This window comes from Diabrotica virgifera, chromosome 3 (genome assembly GCF_917563875.1).
Source record: "Diabrotica virgifera virgifera chromosome 3, PGI_DIABVI_V3a".
Classification (NCBI taxonomy): Eukaryota; Metazoa; Arthropoda; class Insecta; order Coleoptera; family Chrysomelidae; genus Diabrotica; species Diabrotica virgifera.
Window position 1 is genome coordinate 248,806,420 of NC_065445.1, and position 19,732 is coordinate 248,826,151.

At 33.6% G+C, this 19,732-nt stretch overlaps 3 protein-coding genes across 4 annotated transcripts in view; 2 read left to right on the top strand and 1 right to left on the bottom strand.

Moving 5' to 3' along the window:
- The window catches only part of LOC114337798 (uncharacterized), a 140,523-nt gene that overhangs the window by 107,415 nt on the left and 13,376 nt on the right, over positions 1–19,732 (top strand). For both annotated transcript variants that reach the window (XM_050646055.1, XM_050646056.1), the window contains exons 15-17: positions 2,606–2,876; positions 5,274–5,502; positions 18,685–18,969. In XM_050646055.1, the coding sequence (XP_050502012.1) occupies positions 2,606–2,876; positions 5,274–5,502; positions 18,685–18,969 (785 nt within the window). The remainder of the gene's footprint in view (positions 1–2,605; positions 2,877–5,273; positions 5,503–18,684; positions 18,970–19,732) is intronic.
- LOC126881667 (uncharacterized) lies at positions 7,567–9,929 on the top strand. Its single transcript, XM_050646059.1, has 2 exons — positions 7,567–9,470; positions 9,584–9,929. Exons 1-2 carry the CDS (start codon positions 9,388–9,390, stop codon positions 9,924–9,926), a joined length of 426 nt encoding a protein of 141 aa, XP_050502016.1. The 5' UTR covers positions 7,567–9,387; the 3' UTR covers positions 9,927–9,929.
- On the bottom strand, positions 14,995–15,567 carry LOC114337801 (uncharacterized). The gene is made up of 2 exons (XM_028288337.2): positions 15,454–15,567; positions 14,995–15,340 (listed from the first exon to the last, which is right to left on the bottom strand). The coding sequence occupies exons 1-2, from the start codon at positions 15,534–15,536 to the stop codon at positions 14,998–15,000; spliced, it is 426 nt and encodes a 141-aa protein (XP_028144138.1). The 5' UTR covers positions 15,537–15,567; the 3' UTR covers positions 14,995–14,997.

The following is a 19,732-nucleotide window of genomic DNA, read 5'->3' on the forward strand; positions in this document are numbered from 1 at the left end:
CGGTTCCAAAGTTACGGAGGTAGTATAGTATTATTGGTCCAAAAAAAGGCCGAACCCAGACATCCAAAGTAAAAGTTTTCCTATAACACCAAATTGTTCTATATGATCCACATATTGTTCAGTAAAAAGTTACACTATTTTGAGCGTACGATTGGGGGGGGGGAGATGGGGAAGAAGTCGGTAAATTAGTAGTTTTTTACGCTTTTCGTCAATATTTCTAAAACTATGCTTTAGCGTAAACAATGTTCTATACAAAAATGTTCTACATAAAATTTAAAACAAAAAAGGTCCTATACATAATTGAAGACACAAGTGCATGAAGGGTCTATGTGACAAATTTTTCAAAACATGTTTTTTATGTTAAAAGTAAGTTGTTCGAACCTAAAAATCTTTCAAACAAGCCAAACACGTTTTAAAATTAATATTTTCTAAGTTACTAGAGTATAAAGGATCTATGTACACTTTTCATATATAAAAAATATTTAATAAATATTTTTTTTAAGTTTTTTTTAATAGTGTTAATAAATATATTTGTTTTAGGACTGCCTATCCTATAAATTTAGTCTATTTAGATCTTATAGTAAAAAAGTTCTAGTATAAAAACTTTAACTTCATTTTTCTCAATAACTTGCAAATGTCACATAGACCCTTCATGCACTTGTGTCTTCAATTGTTATAAATTCAACGGTTTCAGAGTTACGGAGGGTGAAAATGGAGGTTTTCGATACTTTTTATATTTGTTGAGCAATTTTTAATATTATTACTGATGAAAGAAATTTGCTTTAACAGGATTGTGTTTTGTAAATAAAATTTGCTATTTCAGTAGCCGATGGTACGTTAGTGATAAGCCCTTGAAGAAACGTCAACCTCACCACCCAAAATAATCATCAATTGCCCAAATAATATAAAAAGTATCGAAAACCTCCACTTTTCACCCTCCGTAACTATGGAACCGTTGATTTTATAACAATTATGTATCAGACCTTTTTTGTTTTAAATATTATGTAGAACATTTTTGTATAGAACATTGTTTGTGCTAAAGCATAGTTTTAGAAATATGGACGAAAAACGTAAAAAAACTACTAATTTACCGACTTCTTGCCCATCTTCCCCCAAACCGGACGCTGAAAATGATGTAACTTTTTACTGAACAATATGTGGACCATATAGAACAATTTGGTGTTGGATGAAAACTTTTACTTTGGATGTCTGGGTTAGGCCTTTTTTGGACCAATTATACTATACTGCCTCCGTAACTTTGGAACCGTTCATTTTATAAGGATTATGCATAGGGCCTTTTTTTATTTCAAATTTAATGTAGAACATGTTTGTATAGAAGGTTGTTCATGCTAAACCGCATAGCTTTAGAAATATTGACGAAAAACGTAAAAAACTACGAATTTACCAATTTCTCCCCCATCTCCCCCCCCCCCCAAACCCGACGCTCAAAATGGTGTGACTTTTTTCTGAACATTATGTGGACCATATAGAACAATTTGGTGTTGGGGGATAACTTTTATTTTGGATGTCTGGGTTATGCCATTATTTGGATCAATTGTATCATACTATTAAGGTAGATTACGCAATTTGCAAAAAAAAATTTTATTTTGCAATAGATTGTTACTGATTTTTATTTCACTTTATTATGTTTTATTTATATTGACGATTTATTCTAGAGTTCCTGGTTTTATATCTAGTCGTCTTTGCGCGAGAACGTTAAAAGCGAACAGAGCATCTCTCGTTCCTAGTCCTCATATGAATCCAAACTGTGTCATCTATATCTTCTTCTATTTTTTTGTTTAATCTTCGATGTATTATTTTGGGGAATATCTTTAGTGTGTGGCTTATTAAGAAAATTGTTCTGTACTGGGAGCATTCTGTCGCATGTACTGACTTTGGTGATGTATGCTGTAAATTGATCACTGTAAAATTTGACATGTATGCCTAAAAAAGGTTAAATTTAAAAAAGAGTATATAAAAACAAGAGACGTGTTCCGATGGTGCGGGTTAACGGAATCAATTCAAAATAAGCGTAAACAACGAACAGTAATATTTATTTTATTTTTGGTTAAAAGGCGTGCTTATTCATCTCGTAAGATGGTTGTTTATTGTTTGAGGGCAGCGAAGGGCGTCTGAACTGCCTGCCTGCCGTGACGATACTGCAGAGACCACAACACTATTATCATCATGTTTGCGGTTTTACAATATGGCTAGAAAATTCAATAAATTACTACGTCTGGCGTTTTAAAAGCTCAGAACCTTTCTGTAGTTTTAAGAAACGTCGTCGAATGCATTTCCAAAGTGCGTTATTGACATAAGGTCTGATAAGGTAATTAATTTATGGGGAATTCAGTTTATTAAACTGAACACACCAAAAACATATGGTTAGGGATACATTTCGTTTCGTAAAACTTAACGGCCCTTCTTAGCATCTGGTGTGTATATTAAATGTGAATTTTATATGACCCATATTATTTCGTTTTGAGAAAAGTTATTAAAAAATAAAATGAGCAAAAATAGTAATTAAAGCGTGTCGCCACAGACGTTATAATCGATATTAGTACATATCGACGAAAAACTATTTTAAATGTTAAAAATGTTACAGGTGAAGTTCCAATCCGTCCCAGAAACTACGAAGAACAATCAGATATTTCCTCTACCAGTTCCAAGACGCGTACGTCGTCTTCCAGTGAAAAGAATAATAGTAGTAGTTCGTGTTTTGGAAAACGCTTAGGATCTCTGAAGAAAAATCACAATAAGGTCGATGACGATTTTGAGAACAAAATTTCAACATATCCAAAAATAACCAAAGCGTGCGATCAAAAAGTGAATAGGTCTCTTCCAAGAACACATAAAATTCAAGATAAATATTGCAGGTAAGAAAATTCTAGTTCTTCTTCCAATTTGTTGTTATTTTCCTGGTAATCTTTAATGGCGCAATCAGAGATATATGTAACGCAATATGATCCGACTGTAGTTAGAGAATCGACTTCAAATATAGGGCTTAACGTTAGTCCCCAGAAGTCCAAAGTAAATTAATCTTGTTGGTTATTATTTAAACCTGTTTGTTTTTAAAATAACATCAACTTTTTATTTACCTCTATTATCCAGTTGAGCTAACGAAGACAATAACAGCAATGATCAACAAATGAGGAAGTGGTTCAAGCACTTCAAAAAATAAAGAAAGGAAAAGCAGTTGGACCAGGTGATACTCGTGGGGAAGTGTGGAGAGCATTAGGAGAGACAGAAGTAAGTTAGGTTTATTCAATAGGTTATAGAAGATGTGGAATCGCTACAACTAGGATACAGACTCGGTCACAGTAGAATCAGTATAGTTTGCTATGCGTATGATGCAGCCCTGATTGCAGAGCATGAGTATGACCTACAAGGACAACTTTATCGATTCTACCGAACATGTCGACGACTCAACATGAACATATCCACGCAGAAAACAAAATACATTACCATTGCGAAAGATCCAATTAGATGCAAGCTCGTGGTAGAGGGGAAACCCATAGAACAGCTAAACCAGTTCAAATATCTAGGTGTACACTTATCAAGTTATCATGACCGAGCCCGAGACCTAAGAGGACAAATTAACAAGGCCGCTGTCTTGTCCGGATGTTTTGAGAGATGTGGTCTGGAATAACCCATATATGAGAATGGACAACAAAGTTGGAATTTATAAAACTTGCATCAGACCTGTTATGACATGGCATTGAATCAAGAGAAGGCACCAATAAAACCAAAAGCATGCTACGAACACCCGAAATAAAGACAGTAAGAGCAATAGCAGGGAAGACAAAAAGAGACAGAATACGAAACAACATGATCAGGGAACAATGTGGCGTGCAAGATATAGTCAGATGGCGCACGCAAAGATGAAAAAAATGGTGCAGTCATGTAAAAAGAATGGAGGAGCACAGACTACCAAGAATTGCGCTAGAAGGAAAACCAGCAGGCAATCGTCCACCGGGGAGACCACTAAAAATATGGAGAGATAGCTGGCAGTCTACCTCTCAATAAATACTTCAACGTCGGAATTAACAGATCGACAGATTTGCAACAAGTATAAAAAGGAGGAAAATTATGGAAGTTGGTCAAATGCCAGACGAATGGAGAAGCAGTATATTAGTACCTATTTATAAAAACAAGGGAGATATACAACAATGCACAAATTACAGGGCCATAAGACTACTTAGTCACACCATGAAAGCATTGGAAAGAGTTATTGATAGACGGATACGTGAAGAATCCGAAATATTCGATAATCAATGGTCGGAATTGTCCAAATTCGGAAGGAAGCGAGTGGTGTATTGTTTGAAAGAAAAATTCCAATGAAGCTGAAGGGAAAATAAATTCTATTATAAAACAGCCCTAAGACCGGATATGGTGTACGGAACTGAATACTGGACAATTAAAAAGAAATAGGAACAGCGAATGCATATGGCGAAAATGAGAATACTGAGATGGATGAGTGGAGTAACAAAAAAGGATAAAATAAGGAATGAGTGTATATTGTGTTGGCACCAATTGATGCCAAAATGAGGGAGCATAGGTTAACACGTTGACGGACAGAACGTCTATAGACGTCTAATTTTCATTGATGTAATGTGACACAACGTCTATAGACGTCATTTTTAAAATAACGAGTTGTGACAAGAAATCGGTGTTAAAAAATGTTAGATTACATATACAGATGCATATTAAATGTGACACGATGTCCATGGTCGTTGTCCACATGTTTACAAAAAATGTTAAAAAACTCATTGTTTCCATAATCTACAAGCGCTAAAAGAAAGTCAGCAATTTCCCTATTCTACTTTGCAAAATACATATAGTGGCACAACACTTGCTTACACATTTGACGCATTGTCCGTCAACGTGTTAAGATGGTTTGGTCATGTTCAACGTCTAGACGTTAATCACCCAATACGAAGAATTGCTTAACTGCGAGTTCCTGGAAGAAACAGGAGAGAAAGACCAAAGAATACCTGGGAGGAGACGTTAAGGCAGGACATGTCGGTAAAGGGGATTGGCGTAGATATGACCCAATATAGAAACTTATGGATAAATTCAAGTAAGGAAGCTGACCCCGCATAGGGATAATGGCTAAGAGATTGATGATGATGGTTTGCCTCTATCGTTTGTTGGATTTATTTGATATTGTATGTTCTCAAATATTTTCTGATTGCGGATTGATGCTGATAAGTGAATTCGTTTTGTTTTGTTACATATTTTAATTTTTAAATTATTATTTTTGTCTTTTCAAGGTATGACGATTTACCTCCGCAATACTCTTACGACAAAGAACTGTCTGCCAAGTTTAAAGAACGTTCCTACGAAATGATTTACTGTCCAGAAACGGTAAATGATGTACAGTTTGCAATGAACAGGGCGCTGGATGATACTATGTATAACGACGCTCCGAAGAAAGGCAGTAAAATCAAAAAACAACACAGTTTCTCGTCGACTGACAAAAAGACAAAATTCAGTAATAAGGTATGTATAATACGTGTAGATTTTAGTAGAAAACATCTTACATAATCGCCAAAAGTATTTTTAGGATGTTATCGTTAAGAAGTAGCTTTTATTAATTATTCTTTTAATATACAATTTTATGATTTAGTACGTTCTTTAACGGTAAAATATTGCAAAACCTCTAAATTTTAAAGAACCGCTTGGATTGACATGAAATTTGGCATACACATAGCTAACAAGTCAAAGAAAAAAAGTGATATTGTGCCGATGTGTGCTTTTGCCCTGGGGGTGGTTTTCACCCCCTTTTGGGGTGAAAAAATATACGACCAAAGTAAGTCCGGAAATGGATAAACTGACTAATTGTAAGTAACTTTTGATCTATAGAGTTTTTTCATTAAGTCAATATTTTTCGAGGTATTTGCCAGGGAATATGTTCATTTTTTCAACAAAATAACCACGCTTTTAGACAGTTTTTCGCAAATAACTCAAAAAGTAAGTATTTTGTCGAAAAAAACATTCTTATCAAAAATATAGCCTCTAAAAATTAAAAAATTGGTGTATATGTCACGTCTCTATACCTAGTAGAAGCAGAGTTATAGCTAATGAAAAATAGGTTCATATTCGTCAAATTCCAAATGGAATACTTTAACGTGAAATAACCAAAAATGAAGCACATTTCGGGGAAAACTCATTACAACTTATTTAAAGTGTTTAAAAAAAGCTTCATTTTTGTTTTATAAAAAAATTTTTTAGCATCAAAAGTAAACAAGTTACGCTCAAAATAAAGTTAGTCCCTTTTTTTTTGGTAAAAAAATCGGGAAAATCACCTCCTAATGAGTATCTCAAATGAACTTAATCGTTACGACTTCACAAGTTTCTTGACTCGTGTATGTATTGTTTATATGATCTGTAAGTTTCATCGGTTCAAAGTCCTTATTTTTGAAAGGGCTGTAGTTAAAAGGGGTTGAACGAGTCACTGATCACGAATGTATGCAAATTTAGAAACAACAAATCTTAATCGATTTTTGTCTTACAGAAAAACAAAAGAATACAGGATATTCAGAAAAGCAATGCTGACTTTTTTTTTCTTTGAAATTTTTGGTATCTCTAACAATTTTTAAGTTATTTTGAAAAAAAGCATATTTTTCAAAATGAAAATTTTTGAAAATTTTACTTTGAAACCAAATTTTTTCAAAAATAAGCACTTTGAATCGATGAAACTTACAGATCATATAAGTAAAATAATTTGTGGAGCGGTAGCGACTTACTTCATTTTTAAGTTGCTAATTAGGGGGTGGTCTTCCCGATTTTTTTTTGCCAAAACAAAAGGGACCAACTTTATTTTGAGCGTAACTTGCTTAAATTTGATCCTAGAAACTTTTTATGAAAACAGAGATAATGCTTTTGTAAACACTTTTAAAAAGTTATAATGGGGTTTCCCTAAAAAGTGCCTAATGTTTTGGATATTTCACGTCGAAATATTCTATTTGAAATATGGCGAATATGAACCTATTTTTCATTGGCTATAACTTTGGTTCTAAGAGGTAGAGAGACCTCACGCGTACACAATTTTTTTTACTTTTTTACAGGATATATTTTTGCTAAGAACGTTTTTTCGGCGAAATACTTACTTTTTGAGTTATTTGCGAAAAACCGTCTAAAAATGTGGTAATTTTGTTGAAAAATGAACATATTCACTAGAAAATAACTCGAAAAGTGTTGACTTGGCGAAAAAGCTCTATAGAACAAAAGTTACTTAAAATTAGTCAGTTTATCCATTTCCGGACTTATTTTGGACATATATTTTTTCAACCCCCAAAAGGGGGTGAAAGTCGCCCAAAGGACAAAAACACACATCGGCACAATATCACTTTTTTTCTTTGACATGTAAGCTATGCGTATGCCAAATTTCATGTCAATTCAAGCGGTTCTTTAAAATTTAGAGCAAAAACCGTGAAAGAATGTACTAATTCTAACGTATGTCCTAAAAGTTTTGGCACAAAATATTTATCGAATTTTTTTGTTAATCAAGAAATTTATTTATTTAAACAGTAACTAGTTATCATAAATTACAACTCTAGGCTTATCTAAACTACACTATCAAACTCCGTAAACCAGTTACGGAGATGTTGAAGAGGAAGTACGACAACAAAGCTTAAAAGCAAGTAAAGAGGTGAGATCTGTTAATGACACAATCTGGAAGAACAAACACCTAAGACAAGACACAAAAGCAAGAATCTATAAAGCAGCAATTAGACCTATATTGACATACACGGCGGAGACAAGACCTGACACATCTAAAACGAGACGACTACTAGAAAGAACAGAGGTGAAAATACTTCGACGAATACCAGGGAAAAGTCTGTTGGATAGTGAGAGAAGCGAAAACATAAGAAGGTCATGCAATGTAGAAGACATAAATGGATGGGTGACAAAACGGAAACAGGAGTGGAACGAACACATTAGTAGAAAGCAGAGGATAGGATAGTACGAATAGCACGAGATAGGTCACCAAATGGACGAAGAAGTATTGGCAGACCAAGAAAAATATAGTGTGATAATTTAAACAATTTAGGAGGCTAATATTGAAGAAGAAACAGGCTTTAATTAAGAAGGAAGAAGAAGAAGAATAGCCAACAACAGAGTTTGTATTTACTTAAACAATACCAGCATAGGAGATACCTTACTAATCAACCATAAAACCGTACTCATCCAAGACACGGAGGTAAAACTTCCGAAGGCTTATTGTGCCAGCAAGGAGACTAGTTATATCAAACATCTGAGCATCCCGACCAGTGTTATATAAGATACCTACTACATCATCACAATCGGCATATTCTAATGGAGTAAGCAACTTCAATTTTCCTTCAAACGAACAAACCATATAAAAAACTGTCAGCTATCCAAGGCATTAAAATGTCTGCATAGAAACAGCAGTAAATCGAGATCTTTGGAGCAGCGTACTGAAGGATGTAGCACCATTGGATGGATGAATAATCTACAAGGAAGTAATTATAACAAAGTATTTGCTGCTACCATTTCGTACTGTGGACAAAACTTTAACAATTTTTCTTCTCTTTTTTTACTTTCCCTCCAAACGATTCTTCTGGGCCTTCTATAATTCATTTTTGGATCTAAGCATCTTCTATCGACCTCTATCCTTAGCATACTTCCAATTTCTTCCGGTTCTAATGTTGGTCTTTGTGTCTAGCATCAAGGGACCTTGATAGAAGAAGTATCGCCCGACCGTGTAAGAGATGGAGTGACAATCTTCCATATAGGCAACAACCCGCCAAAGAACAAGCAAAATGGCTTATATAAAGGAATATGTTTTAAAAAGAAATTATATCTTACATATTTAATAAATTTATACTATATGTATAGTAAAATAAACAGTCGTCATTTGAGGTTAAGATATGTGTCAAGTGAAAGTCCTCAATTAATTGATCAATTTTGACGTATTCTTCAACTGTTCTAGTAATTTGTTCCTGAGATAATCGACAAAGCCACTTAAAACCTCTATTTGTGCTTTCATGTTCCACTGCGCCCCTTTTGATAATTACCCAAGGAACTCTTAAAACCAAAGGAGAGAATGAATAGTTTGAGCAGTACCAAAAAACACAACCAATAAAGTAATACGTTGTGCCTCAAATACGTTAAAACAAACTGTGCATTAACTTGTCATATTGATGACGTGGTATTTCATTTTCCACACTTTGTTATTTTGGCGCCCAATTTAGCTAATGACTTGTCAGCTGTGTGGCTGACGTGGTGTTACATTCAACGCGCGCTTTTGGTAAGTGATTTGCCGCGTAAACTGGCATATATAACAGCGGCATCTGCACGTTGTTGTCAGTTCAGTTTGTGCTTTGACGTGATAAGTGTTATTGTTACGTTGTGTTCGAAATGTTCCGTTTATTGCCAGTGATCGCTGCATCGTGTTTTCAGTTGACGGCGCTTCCAGTGGAAATGTGGTCAACTATTTTAAGGTAAGTGTTTATTAATTTTTTTATGTTTATATTTCATTATTATTTTTATATTGACATTTATTTTTTTAATTATAATTTTAATCCGTATACTAATATATTTTTTTACTTTTCAGATTGTTGGATCCATTGTCTTTATTGGCAACTGCAAGATCAGATCCCAGATTCAAGAGTATTTGTCTTGGTGACAGCGTGTTGAGAAATAATCTCCGGGATGCTTTGGAGATTGAAAGACGTCAGGCCGAAGAGATTATTCGAAATCCTGCAAAATCAATAACTATTTCCAGGGAGGATGCCAAAAGAGTATTTGCAGCTAACGTTTCCAAGAAGATCGCCAAGAAATCTGTAAATCTAAAACACTGTTTGGAGGTTCTCAAGAAAAAGCCAATGAAAGCAGAAAATAAAAAGAAAAACCAATGTCTATCGACTGTTAAAAAAGTTTTTAATTGTAGAATTTAAGTTTAGTTTATAATAAATGTATTTATTATATGTAAAAAATAAATTTTTGTCATAAGTTTTAATAAAAAAAAATTTAATTGTAGAATTTAATATTATTTTATAATAAATGTAATATACATATGTAAAAAATATTTTTTTACAATAAAATATTTAACTTATCTCCAGTTAAGAGGAAAATTGAATTTGCTCTGGAATACAAAAAATTATTCATTTTTAATTTTTGTTTTCTTCATTTGATACATGTTATCGAAGAACCACAAACAGGTTTATTGAATATGTTGTATTGGATTATTGGTCACGTTTAATTAATTTGTCTTATATTAGCAATGAACTCACAGTTTATTTTTCGTGTGATGAAACTTTGTTGCTTAAATACACTACGTATATAACAATATTTTTCATTTCTTGATTATAAACCGATGAAAAGTAAGTTAATTAAGGAATTTTAATCGGCAGTATATCAATTAAGCGCGTGGTGGGATCCTCTTTTTGTCAATATTTGTGCAAGTACAATAAACACATATTGTCCCTTTATTTTTGAAATTAATTGTAATGTATCATATACCGTATGTCCTAAAGGTTTTCACACAAAATTCATTGGCTTTAATGTTAACAAAACAAAATAATATCAAGTTGACTTTGGAAACAAAAGCCCGTTTACATTGTTTACTGACAGTTAAGATTTATTTATTTTGAAGTTTTCTCTTTAAGATGTAGTACCTATACATTACAAGTAAGAAAAAGTATCTACAAGAGTTGGTTGGGCGGGCTCTCAACGCTGAAATCTGTCGAATATTTCAGAATGAAAACAATTCACGCAGAGCCACTTATAAAACAATAACGAAGTGTAAAGTTGGATTTATAGTTTGACGTAGCGTAGACGTAGACGCAACGGAGACGCACTGGAAAAGATCAACACCGAATTTTGTGTACTCGTGTTTATAGATGAACGCAAGCGCCTGACGGAACGTAAGAGAAACGTAACGTAACATAAGAGATGACCAACTTTCATCTTTTACAGTGCGTTTCTTCCGTCTGGCCAATCATAAGGCAGAATTTTGTTCTGTCACTCAAAGTGGACCCGCCCCGCCCCCTCATTCCTTGTGTTGGGTAAAAAGTTGATTGTCAACATATTCGAATTTTGTTAATTATTTGTTAATACAATGGATGTTAAGTTATTAATTTAATAAAAATATATCATAGAGTCATTTCAATATTTCAGATAAATATGAGTTGTTTATTAGCCTAATTCGTGGTTATCCACACATATTATACGATAGGTAAATCCAATAAACATTTAAAGACCAGGAAATGAAACAAAATAGTTGGAAATCCCACGGCATGCGGCACCAAAGAGCATACTTTCGTTTATTTCCTAATCCATGTAACACACAAAACAGATAAATATTATAATAAATAATAGTATGTATAAGTATAAATAAATAAACACAAAGTTTGTTTACTGTTCGTATAATGTATAGGCTATGTTGTTGAATTAGAATTAAGTCATTGTTTACTCTTTCTACTCATGCGCAAAAATTCCGCTACGTCGATCTATAAATTGACATAATATTTTCTTCCGTCTCCAGTCCGTTTCTTACGTCTACGTTGCGTCTACGTCTACGCTACGTCAAACTATAAATCCAACTTAAGTGGAATACCACGGCTGAATCTACCAAAATGTGGAAGACCACAGGCATTTGCTGCACAGAAGTCAGAGAGATTGGTGTGAAGAGCAAAAAACCAGCTTGGAATGGAAGCTGGAAGATTGGCTCGTCAATACAGTTCTTTTGAGTACGATATCGTTGGAATTGAGGGGGAATGGTCTTAAATATCGAAAGAGACGTAAGGCCCCCAAATACTCTCAAGCGCAACTCGTTCACACCTAGCATTATAATATTACTCAAGAGATATCCAAAAATGGCTTCTACAACACCAAATACACTTTGTTCCCAAAAACGATAATTTTCCAAACTTGCTGCAGACTCATCCAATATTCGCGGTGTGCAAGTACTTGGAGGGGACAAGAGATATCCAAAAATGGCTTCTACAACACCAAATACACTTTGTTCCCAAAAACGATAATTTTCCAAACTTGCTGCAGACTCATCCAATATTCGCGGTGTGCAAGTACTTGGAGGGGACACGATAAACGATCGTGCGAGAATAGCGGAGAAATATTGTAACTTTAAATGAAGTAAAAGTCAGACTTACTCTCAATCTTTATTATAACTTCCGACGACCGGTTTCGCTCTTTAAACTTTGTAGAGCATCTTCAGGTCAAAGGTAATAAGTTACAAAATGATTCGGATACAAGGTGCCATCAACTCAGTTTTCATTATCATGATGTTTCTTTTAAAGTTATGTTAACGGGATATGGTGGAATAGACGGGCGATGCAGCAAAGGTAAACAAATCTATGGGAATTAGGAGTTCTTTAGGGTGATGAGATAGTTGGTGCAAGTTAACCAGCAAATCTATGTCTGTTATGTTTGTGTAAATCAAATTAGTGAATGACTTTTTTACAATTTTAATGTGTGTTGATTTTAAAGATTTTATTTTATTTTATTTTAATTTTATCTATATTTATATGTATATTAAAGAATTCTATTTATTATTAATGTAAGATTGACAACGTTTGGATCGTAAATGTATTGAGTAATTATTGTGTATGTTAGAATTTGATTGTGCAGTTGCAAAATGATTATTTTAAGGTCAAAACCAGATCTGTGACGTGTACTGCTCGTGTGGGACTATTGTTCTAATAAGAGGAGTAGGGTGATCGAAAGCTTATTAATTGTAGTTAAAATGCCATATCGGCAGTCAAATAATAAATAGCAATACAAAGTAAAAAGGTGGATTTAAATTAAATTAAAAATTAAAACAGCAATGTAGGCAAACAAAACATTACAATTTAATGGTGGAGAATTGGAATAGAAATTAAATAGAAATATAACTGTATTAGGAAGTAATTGTTTGTGAATAGCAACTATGTTTTAAGTGATATAAGCTATGGATAGATATTAATAAACTATTGAACCAGATAATGGAAATTGGTAGTAAATTATACTTTCTTGGTATACCTACATTGTGCTATAAAATTTGTCAATAAATAATAATGTCATAATTCCCTCAATAATTTATAAATAAAAAACACAAAGTTTAAAAAACTGACACCTGAAGAAAGATTTTAAGAAATTAAAAAATAAATGTAGTAAAATAATCAAATGTAGTGCTCCAGACCTAAACAATCCCTCTTTTTGTTGTATCGTCCTTTGTCCTGTGTGTTTCTATGTGTTTCTATGTGAGGTGAATTTACATAACTAGCAAGTATTTATTTATTGACAAATTTTATAGCACAATGTAGGTATACCAAGAAAGTATAATTTACTACCAATTTCCATTATCTGGTTCAATAGTTTATTAATATCTATCCATAGCTTATATCACTTAAAACATAGTTGCTATTCACAAACAATTACTTCCTAATACAGTTATATTTCTATTTAATTTCTATTCCAATTCTCCACCATTAAATTGTAATGTTTTGTTTGCCTACATTGCTGTTTTAATTTTTAATTTAATTTAAATCCACCTTTTTACTTTGTATTGCTATTTATTATTTGACTGCCGATATGGCATTTTAACTACAATTAATAAGCTTTCGATCACCCTACTCCTCTTATTAGAACAATAGTCCCACACGAGCAGTACACGTCACAGATCTGGTTTTGACCTTAAAATAATCATTTTGCAACTGCACAATCAAATTCTAACATACACAATAATTACTCAATACATTTACGATCCAAACGTTGTCAATCTTACATTAATAATAAATAGAATTCTTTAATATACATATAAATATAGATAAAATTAAAATAAAATAAAATAAAATCTTTAAAATCAACACACATTAAAATTGTAAAAAAGTCATTCACTAATTTGATTTACACAAACATAACAACAGACATAGATTTGCTGGTTAACTTGCACCAACTATCTCATCACCCTCAAGAACTCCTAATTCCCATAGATTTGTTTACCTTTGCTGCATCGCCCGTCTATTCCACCATATCCCGTTAACATAACTTTAAAAGAAACATCATGATAATGAAAACTGAGTTGATGGCACCTTGTATCCGAATCATTTTGTAACTTGTTACCTTTGACCTGAAGATGCTCTACAAAGTTTAAAGAGCGAAACCGGTCGTCGGAAGTTATAATAAAGATTGAGAGTAAGTCTGACTTTTACTTCATTTAAAATGAACTCTCACATGCAACCCATTCAAGATTTTATTGTAACTTTCTTAAATGATTCATTGTCAATGAAATTGTCAAATTGACGTACATTTCTTATCTACTGTCAATAAGGCGAAAAGTTATATATTGCTCCACAATATTGATATGATATGCAATTATTATATAAAGGTAAATTTAATTAATTGTATTTTGCTTGCATTACTGCATTTTAATAACTAATTTTATTTACTACATACAATTATTTACCTTTTAATAACATAACCTAAATCTTATTTTTTCGGACTATGGCCTTGACAATTATCCAGTAACCAGGACTAATATAATTGACAATATAATTAAAAGTGCGAATAATGTTGCTGAGCGTAGAAACCAGGTGTCGCTTTGCCGAACTTGCACGGTCCCAATAGGATTTTTGGGCTTTATTGCCCAGTAAAGTTTATCATGGAGGCCGGGAAGCCCAATATGAAGAACAATTAAGACGGCGAATTTACAAAAACTATCAGAAATTGATCTCAATTACGGCCAGGACCCCATGAAAGACTGATTGATGAAATATTTCTGATTGTGTTTTTTTGACATTAAAATGAAGAAAACAAAAATTAAAAATGAATAATTTTTAGTATTCCAAAGCCAATTCAAGTTTCCTTTAATTGGTTATTTAAATATTTTAATGTAAAAAATATGTTTCTACTTCTGTATATTGCAATTATTATAAACTAAACTTAAATTCTACAATTAAATTATTTATTAAAAATTATTACAAAAATTAATTTTTTACGTTATATAATATATTTATTATAAAACTATACTTAAATTCTACAATTAAAAACTTTCTTAACAGTCGATAGACATTGGTTTTTCTTTTTATTTTCTGCTTTCATTGGCTTTTTCTTGAGAACCTCCAAACAGTGTCTTAGATTTACAGCTTTCTTGGTGACCTTCTTGGAAACGTTAGCTGCAAATACTCTTTTGGCATCCTCTCTGGAAATAGTTATAGATTTTGCAGGATTTCGAATAATCTCTTCGGCCTGACGTCTTTCAATCTCCAAAGCATCCCGGAGATTATTTCTCAACACTCTGTCACCAAGACAAATACTCTTGAATCTGGGATCTGATCTTGCAGTTGCCAATAAAGACAATGGATCCAACAATCTGAAAAGTAAAAAAGTATATTAGTATACGGATTAAAATTATAATTAAAAAAATAAATGTCAATATAAAAATAATAATGAAATATAAACATAAAACAATTAATAAACACTTACCTTAAAATAGTTGACCACATTTCCACTGGAAGCGCCGTCAACTGGAAGCACGATGCAGCGATCACTGGCAATAAACGGAACATTTCGAACACAACGTAACAATAACACTTATCACTTCAAAGCACAAACTGAACTGACTACAACGTGCAGATGCCGCTATTATATATGCCAGTTTACGCGGCAAATCACTTACCAAAAGCGCGCGTTGAATGTAACACCACGTCAGCCATACAGCTGACAAGCCATTAGCTAAATTGGGCGCCAAAATAACAAATTGTGGAAAATGAAATACCACGTCATCAATATGACAAGTTAATGCACAGTTTGTTTTAACGTATTTGAGGCACAACGTATTACTTTATTGGTTGTGTTTTTTGGTATTGCTCAAACTATTCATTCTCTTCTTTGGTTTTAAGAGTTCCTTGGGTAAGTATCAGAAGGGGCGTAGTGGGACATGAAAGCACAAATAGAGGTTTTAAGTGGCTTTGTCGATTATCTCAGGAACAAATTACTAGAAAAGTTGAAAAATACTTCAAAATTGATCAATTAATTGAGGACTTTCACTTGACACATATCTTGACCTCAAATGACGACTGTTTATTTTACTATACATATAGTATAAATTTATTAAATCTGTAAGATATAAGTTCTTTTTAAAACATCTTCTTTTATATAAGCCATTTTGCTTGTTCTTTGGCGGGTTGTTGCCTATATGGAAGATTGTCACTCCATCTCTTACACAGTCGGGCGATACTTCTTCTATCAAGGTCCCTTGATGCTAGACACAAAGACCAACATTAGAACCGGAAGAAATTGGAAGTATGCTAAGGATAGAGGTCGATAGAAGATGCTTAGGTCCAAAAATGAATTATAGAAGGCTAAGAAGAATCGTTTTGGGGGATAGTAAAAAAAGAGAAGAAAAATTGTCCACAGTACGAAATGGTAACAGCAAATACTTTGTTTAAATTACTTCCTTGTAGATTATTCATCCATCCAATGGTGCTACATCCTTCAGTAAGCTGCTCCAAAGATCTCGATTTACTGCTGTTTCTATTCAGACATTTTAATGCCTTGGATAGCTGACAGTTTTTTTATATGGTTTGTTCTTTTGAATGAAAATTGAAGTTGCTTACTGCATTAGAATATGCCGATTGTGATGATGTAGTAGGTATCTTCTATAACACTGATCGGGATGCTCAGATGTTTGATATCACTAGTCTCCTTGCTGGCACAATAAGTCTTCGGAAGTTTTACCTCCGTGTCTTGGATGACTACGGTTTTATGGTTGATTAGTAAGGTATCTCCTATGCTGGTATTGTTTAAGTAAATACAAACTCTGTTGTTGGCTATTCTTCTTCCTTCTTATTTAAAGCCTGTTTCTTCTTCAATGTTAGCCTCCTAAATTGTTTAAATTATCGCACCATATTTTTCTTGGTCTGCCAATACTTCTTCGTCCATTTGGTGACTTATCTCGTGCTATTCGTACTATCCTATCCTCTGCCATTCTACTAATGTGTTCGTTCCACTCCTGTTTCCGTTTTGTCACCCATCCATTTATGTCTTCTACATTGCATGATCTTCTTATGTTTTCGCTTCTCTCACTATCCAACAGACTTCCATGGTATTCGTCGAAGTATTTTCGTCTCTGTTCTTTCTAGTAGTCGTCTCGTTTTAGATGTGTCAGGTCTTGTGTCTGCCGTGTATGTCAATATAGGTCTAATTGCTGCTTTATCGATTCTTGCTTTTGTGTCTTGTCTTAGGTGTTTGTTCTTCCAGATTGTGTCATTAAGAAATCCCACCGCTTTACTTGCTTTTAAGCTTTGTTGTCGTACTTCCTCTTCAACATCTCCGTAACTGGTTATATCTATTCCCAGATATCTAAACCTTGCTTCCTGCTTTATTGTTTTCGTTGTGGGTATTTAGATGTTGTCATACATTTGGTTTTTTCTGCTGATATTATCATATTGTATTTCTTGGCTGTTGTGTTGAAGATGTGTCTTTGGAGATCGTCTTCTGTCTCAGAGATTAATGCGGCGTCGTCTGCTTAACATAATATTTGGATTTCTTTGTTCCCCATTCTGTAACCATGACCTTTACGTACTGCTTTTATTATTTCGTCCATTATTATATTAAAAAGCGGTGGGCTTAACGAGTCACCTTGTCTGACTCCGCTTTGTACTGGTATAAACTGCGTTAGTTTCCATTTATCTTTGCCTGTATTCTATTATGGACGTAGATGTGTTCGACGGTTTGTATAATATTGATTGGTATGTTTCTTCTATACAGTAAGTGTAAGACGTCTTCGACTTGGATGCGATCGAAAGCCTTTGCCAGGTCTATAAAACGTAGATATGCTGGTTTATTGTACTCGATGGCCTTTTCTGTGATTTGTCTTATTACAAATACGGCGTCTACGCAGGATCTTCCGGATCTGAATCCTTGTTGTTCATCTGATAAAGTTGTTACTTTATTGATTTTGTTGGTTAGGACTTTTGTGGTTAGCTTAAGTGCGGTGTTCAGTAGATTTATACCTCTATAATTGTTGAGGTCTTCTGTGTCTCCTTTCTTGAACATTGTGCAATATTAGTTTTTGTATAAGTTTTGTCATCTCTAGGGTTATACTTTCTCCTCCGTGTTTTAGACGCGGTGTTGGCTATTCACTAGTATTCACGATGCAAAAATAAAAATTTTTGGTGTGAGTAGTGATCCTATGGCTACTATGTATTCATGTATTTTATTATCTTGGATAGCTGAAAGGTTAATGGCTTGTTCTTTTAAAGGAAAATTAAAGTTGCTTACTACATTGGAATATGTCGATGGTGATGATGAAGTTTGTTGAGCCGGTCCTGTATCGCCTATTAGTTCAACTTATCGAAGTTGTCAAAAAACCAGAAACATTCTTATTGAATGCGTTGTATTGAATTATTGGTTATATTTAATTAATTTATATCAAATTGGCAATGTATTCACAGTTTATTTTTTGTGTGATGAAACTTAGTTGCTTAACTCGTTCAGTTCCCACGCCGACAGTGTGTCGGCACGAGTGTTGGCAGTAGTACTGCGTTACAAAATGAAAAATTTAAGTACGTCATACCAGTCATGTGGCGTTTGTTCAAGATGGGCACCGAACGTGTTAAATGCATTATGTATGTAACAATATTTTGCTTTTTTTATATATACTTCAAGAGATATTATTTATATATTTTGTATAATTTTATATGTCTTTGTCAGGTTCAAGACTCATCATCGACTAAAGTAAAATTAAAATCGGCGATTCAGTACACTCCTATGTCCTTGCCTTCCAGTCAAGATCCAAAATCAAAACCCAAATTCGCCTTCGAACTGAACTTGGATGAAAAATCTCAAAGAGGTGGAAAAATAAAGAATATATTTGGCGGAAAGTCCGAAGGAAAGAAGGAAAAGACGTTTCTAGGATCACCTAAACTCCATAGAGCGATTTTTAAGAAGCACAGTTCCGGTTCTGATATAAGTTGGCCTTCTGGAAGCTCTTCGCAGGTCCGTAAGTCCTAAAACTTATATTTCCAAATATTCAGATACGTTCATATATAGGGCGCTCATAAAGTATGGAAACATAAAGGTATCTGACACCTCGTATGATAGAGTAACAAAATGTTGGTTGTGCATAGTAGATGGACCAGCGCAGCAATTTAAAATTTTATATTTTCGACGTTGCCAAATTTCTGAGATACGTACAAGAGATATTCGGATAATATCCTTATTTTTAAATGGGACCACCCATATACGAGGGTGTTCAATAAATTTTGCGGTTAAATAAGAGAGGGCGTTGCTACTAGCCTAACTTGATCTTGCTATGTTGGAACAGTGTCTTCATATGAACGTGAGTGAAGTTTTATTTCAATATATAAGTTCATTTTTTGTTTATAAACCATTTAGTATCGTCGTGTCACAGTTTTTTTTCTACAATAGAAACAGTCATGTATTGTGCAGTGATTGAATTTTTATTTTTGGAAGGTTTAAAAGCAAAGGAAAGTAACGAACAAATGTTGAAAATGCATAAGAAATCTACACCTACAATTAGTACAGTAGAAAGATGGGTTACTGAATTGAAACGTGGTCGTACTATAGACGGAGAGGCAGCGCTGAAAAATCTCTTTGAATTTACTAAAGCTAGATTTTTCACAATTGATTACTGTGTGTGTAGAGAAACATGCGAAACGTAGAATAGAGGTTACTGAGAGGGTATCAAAGTTGCTTTCCTACGAAGGTAATTAAATCAATTTACTAAGGCTGAAAATCA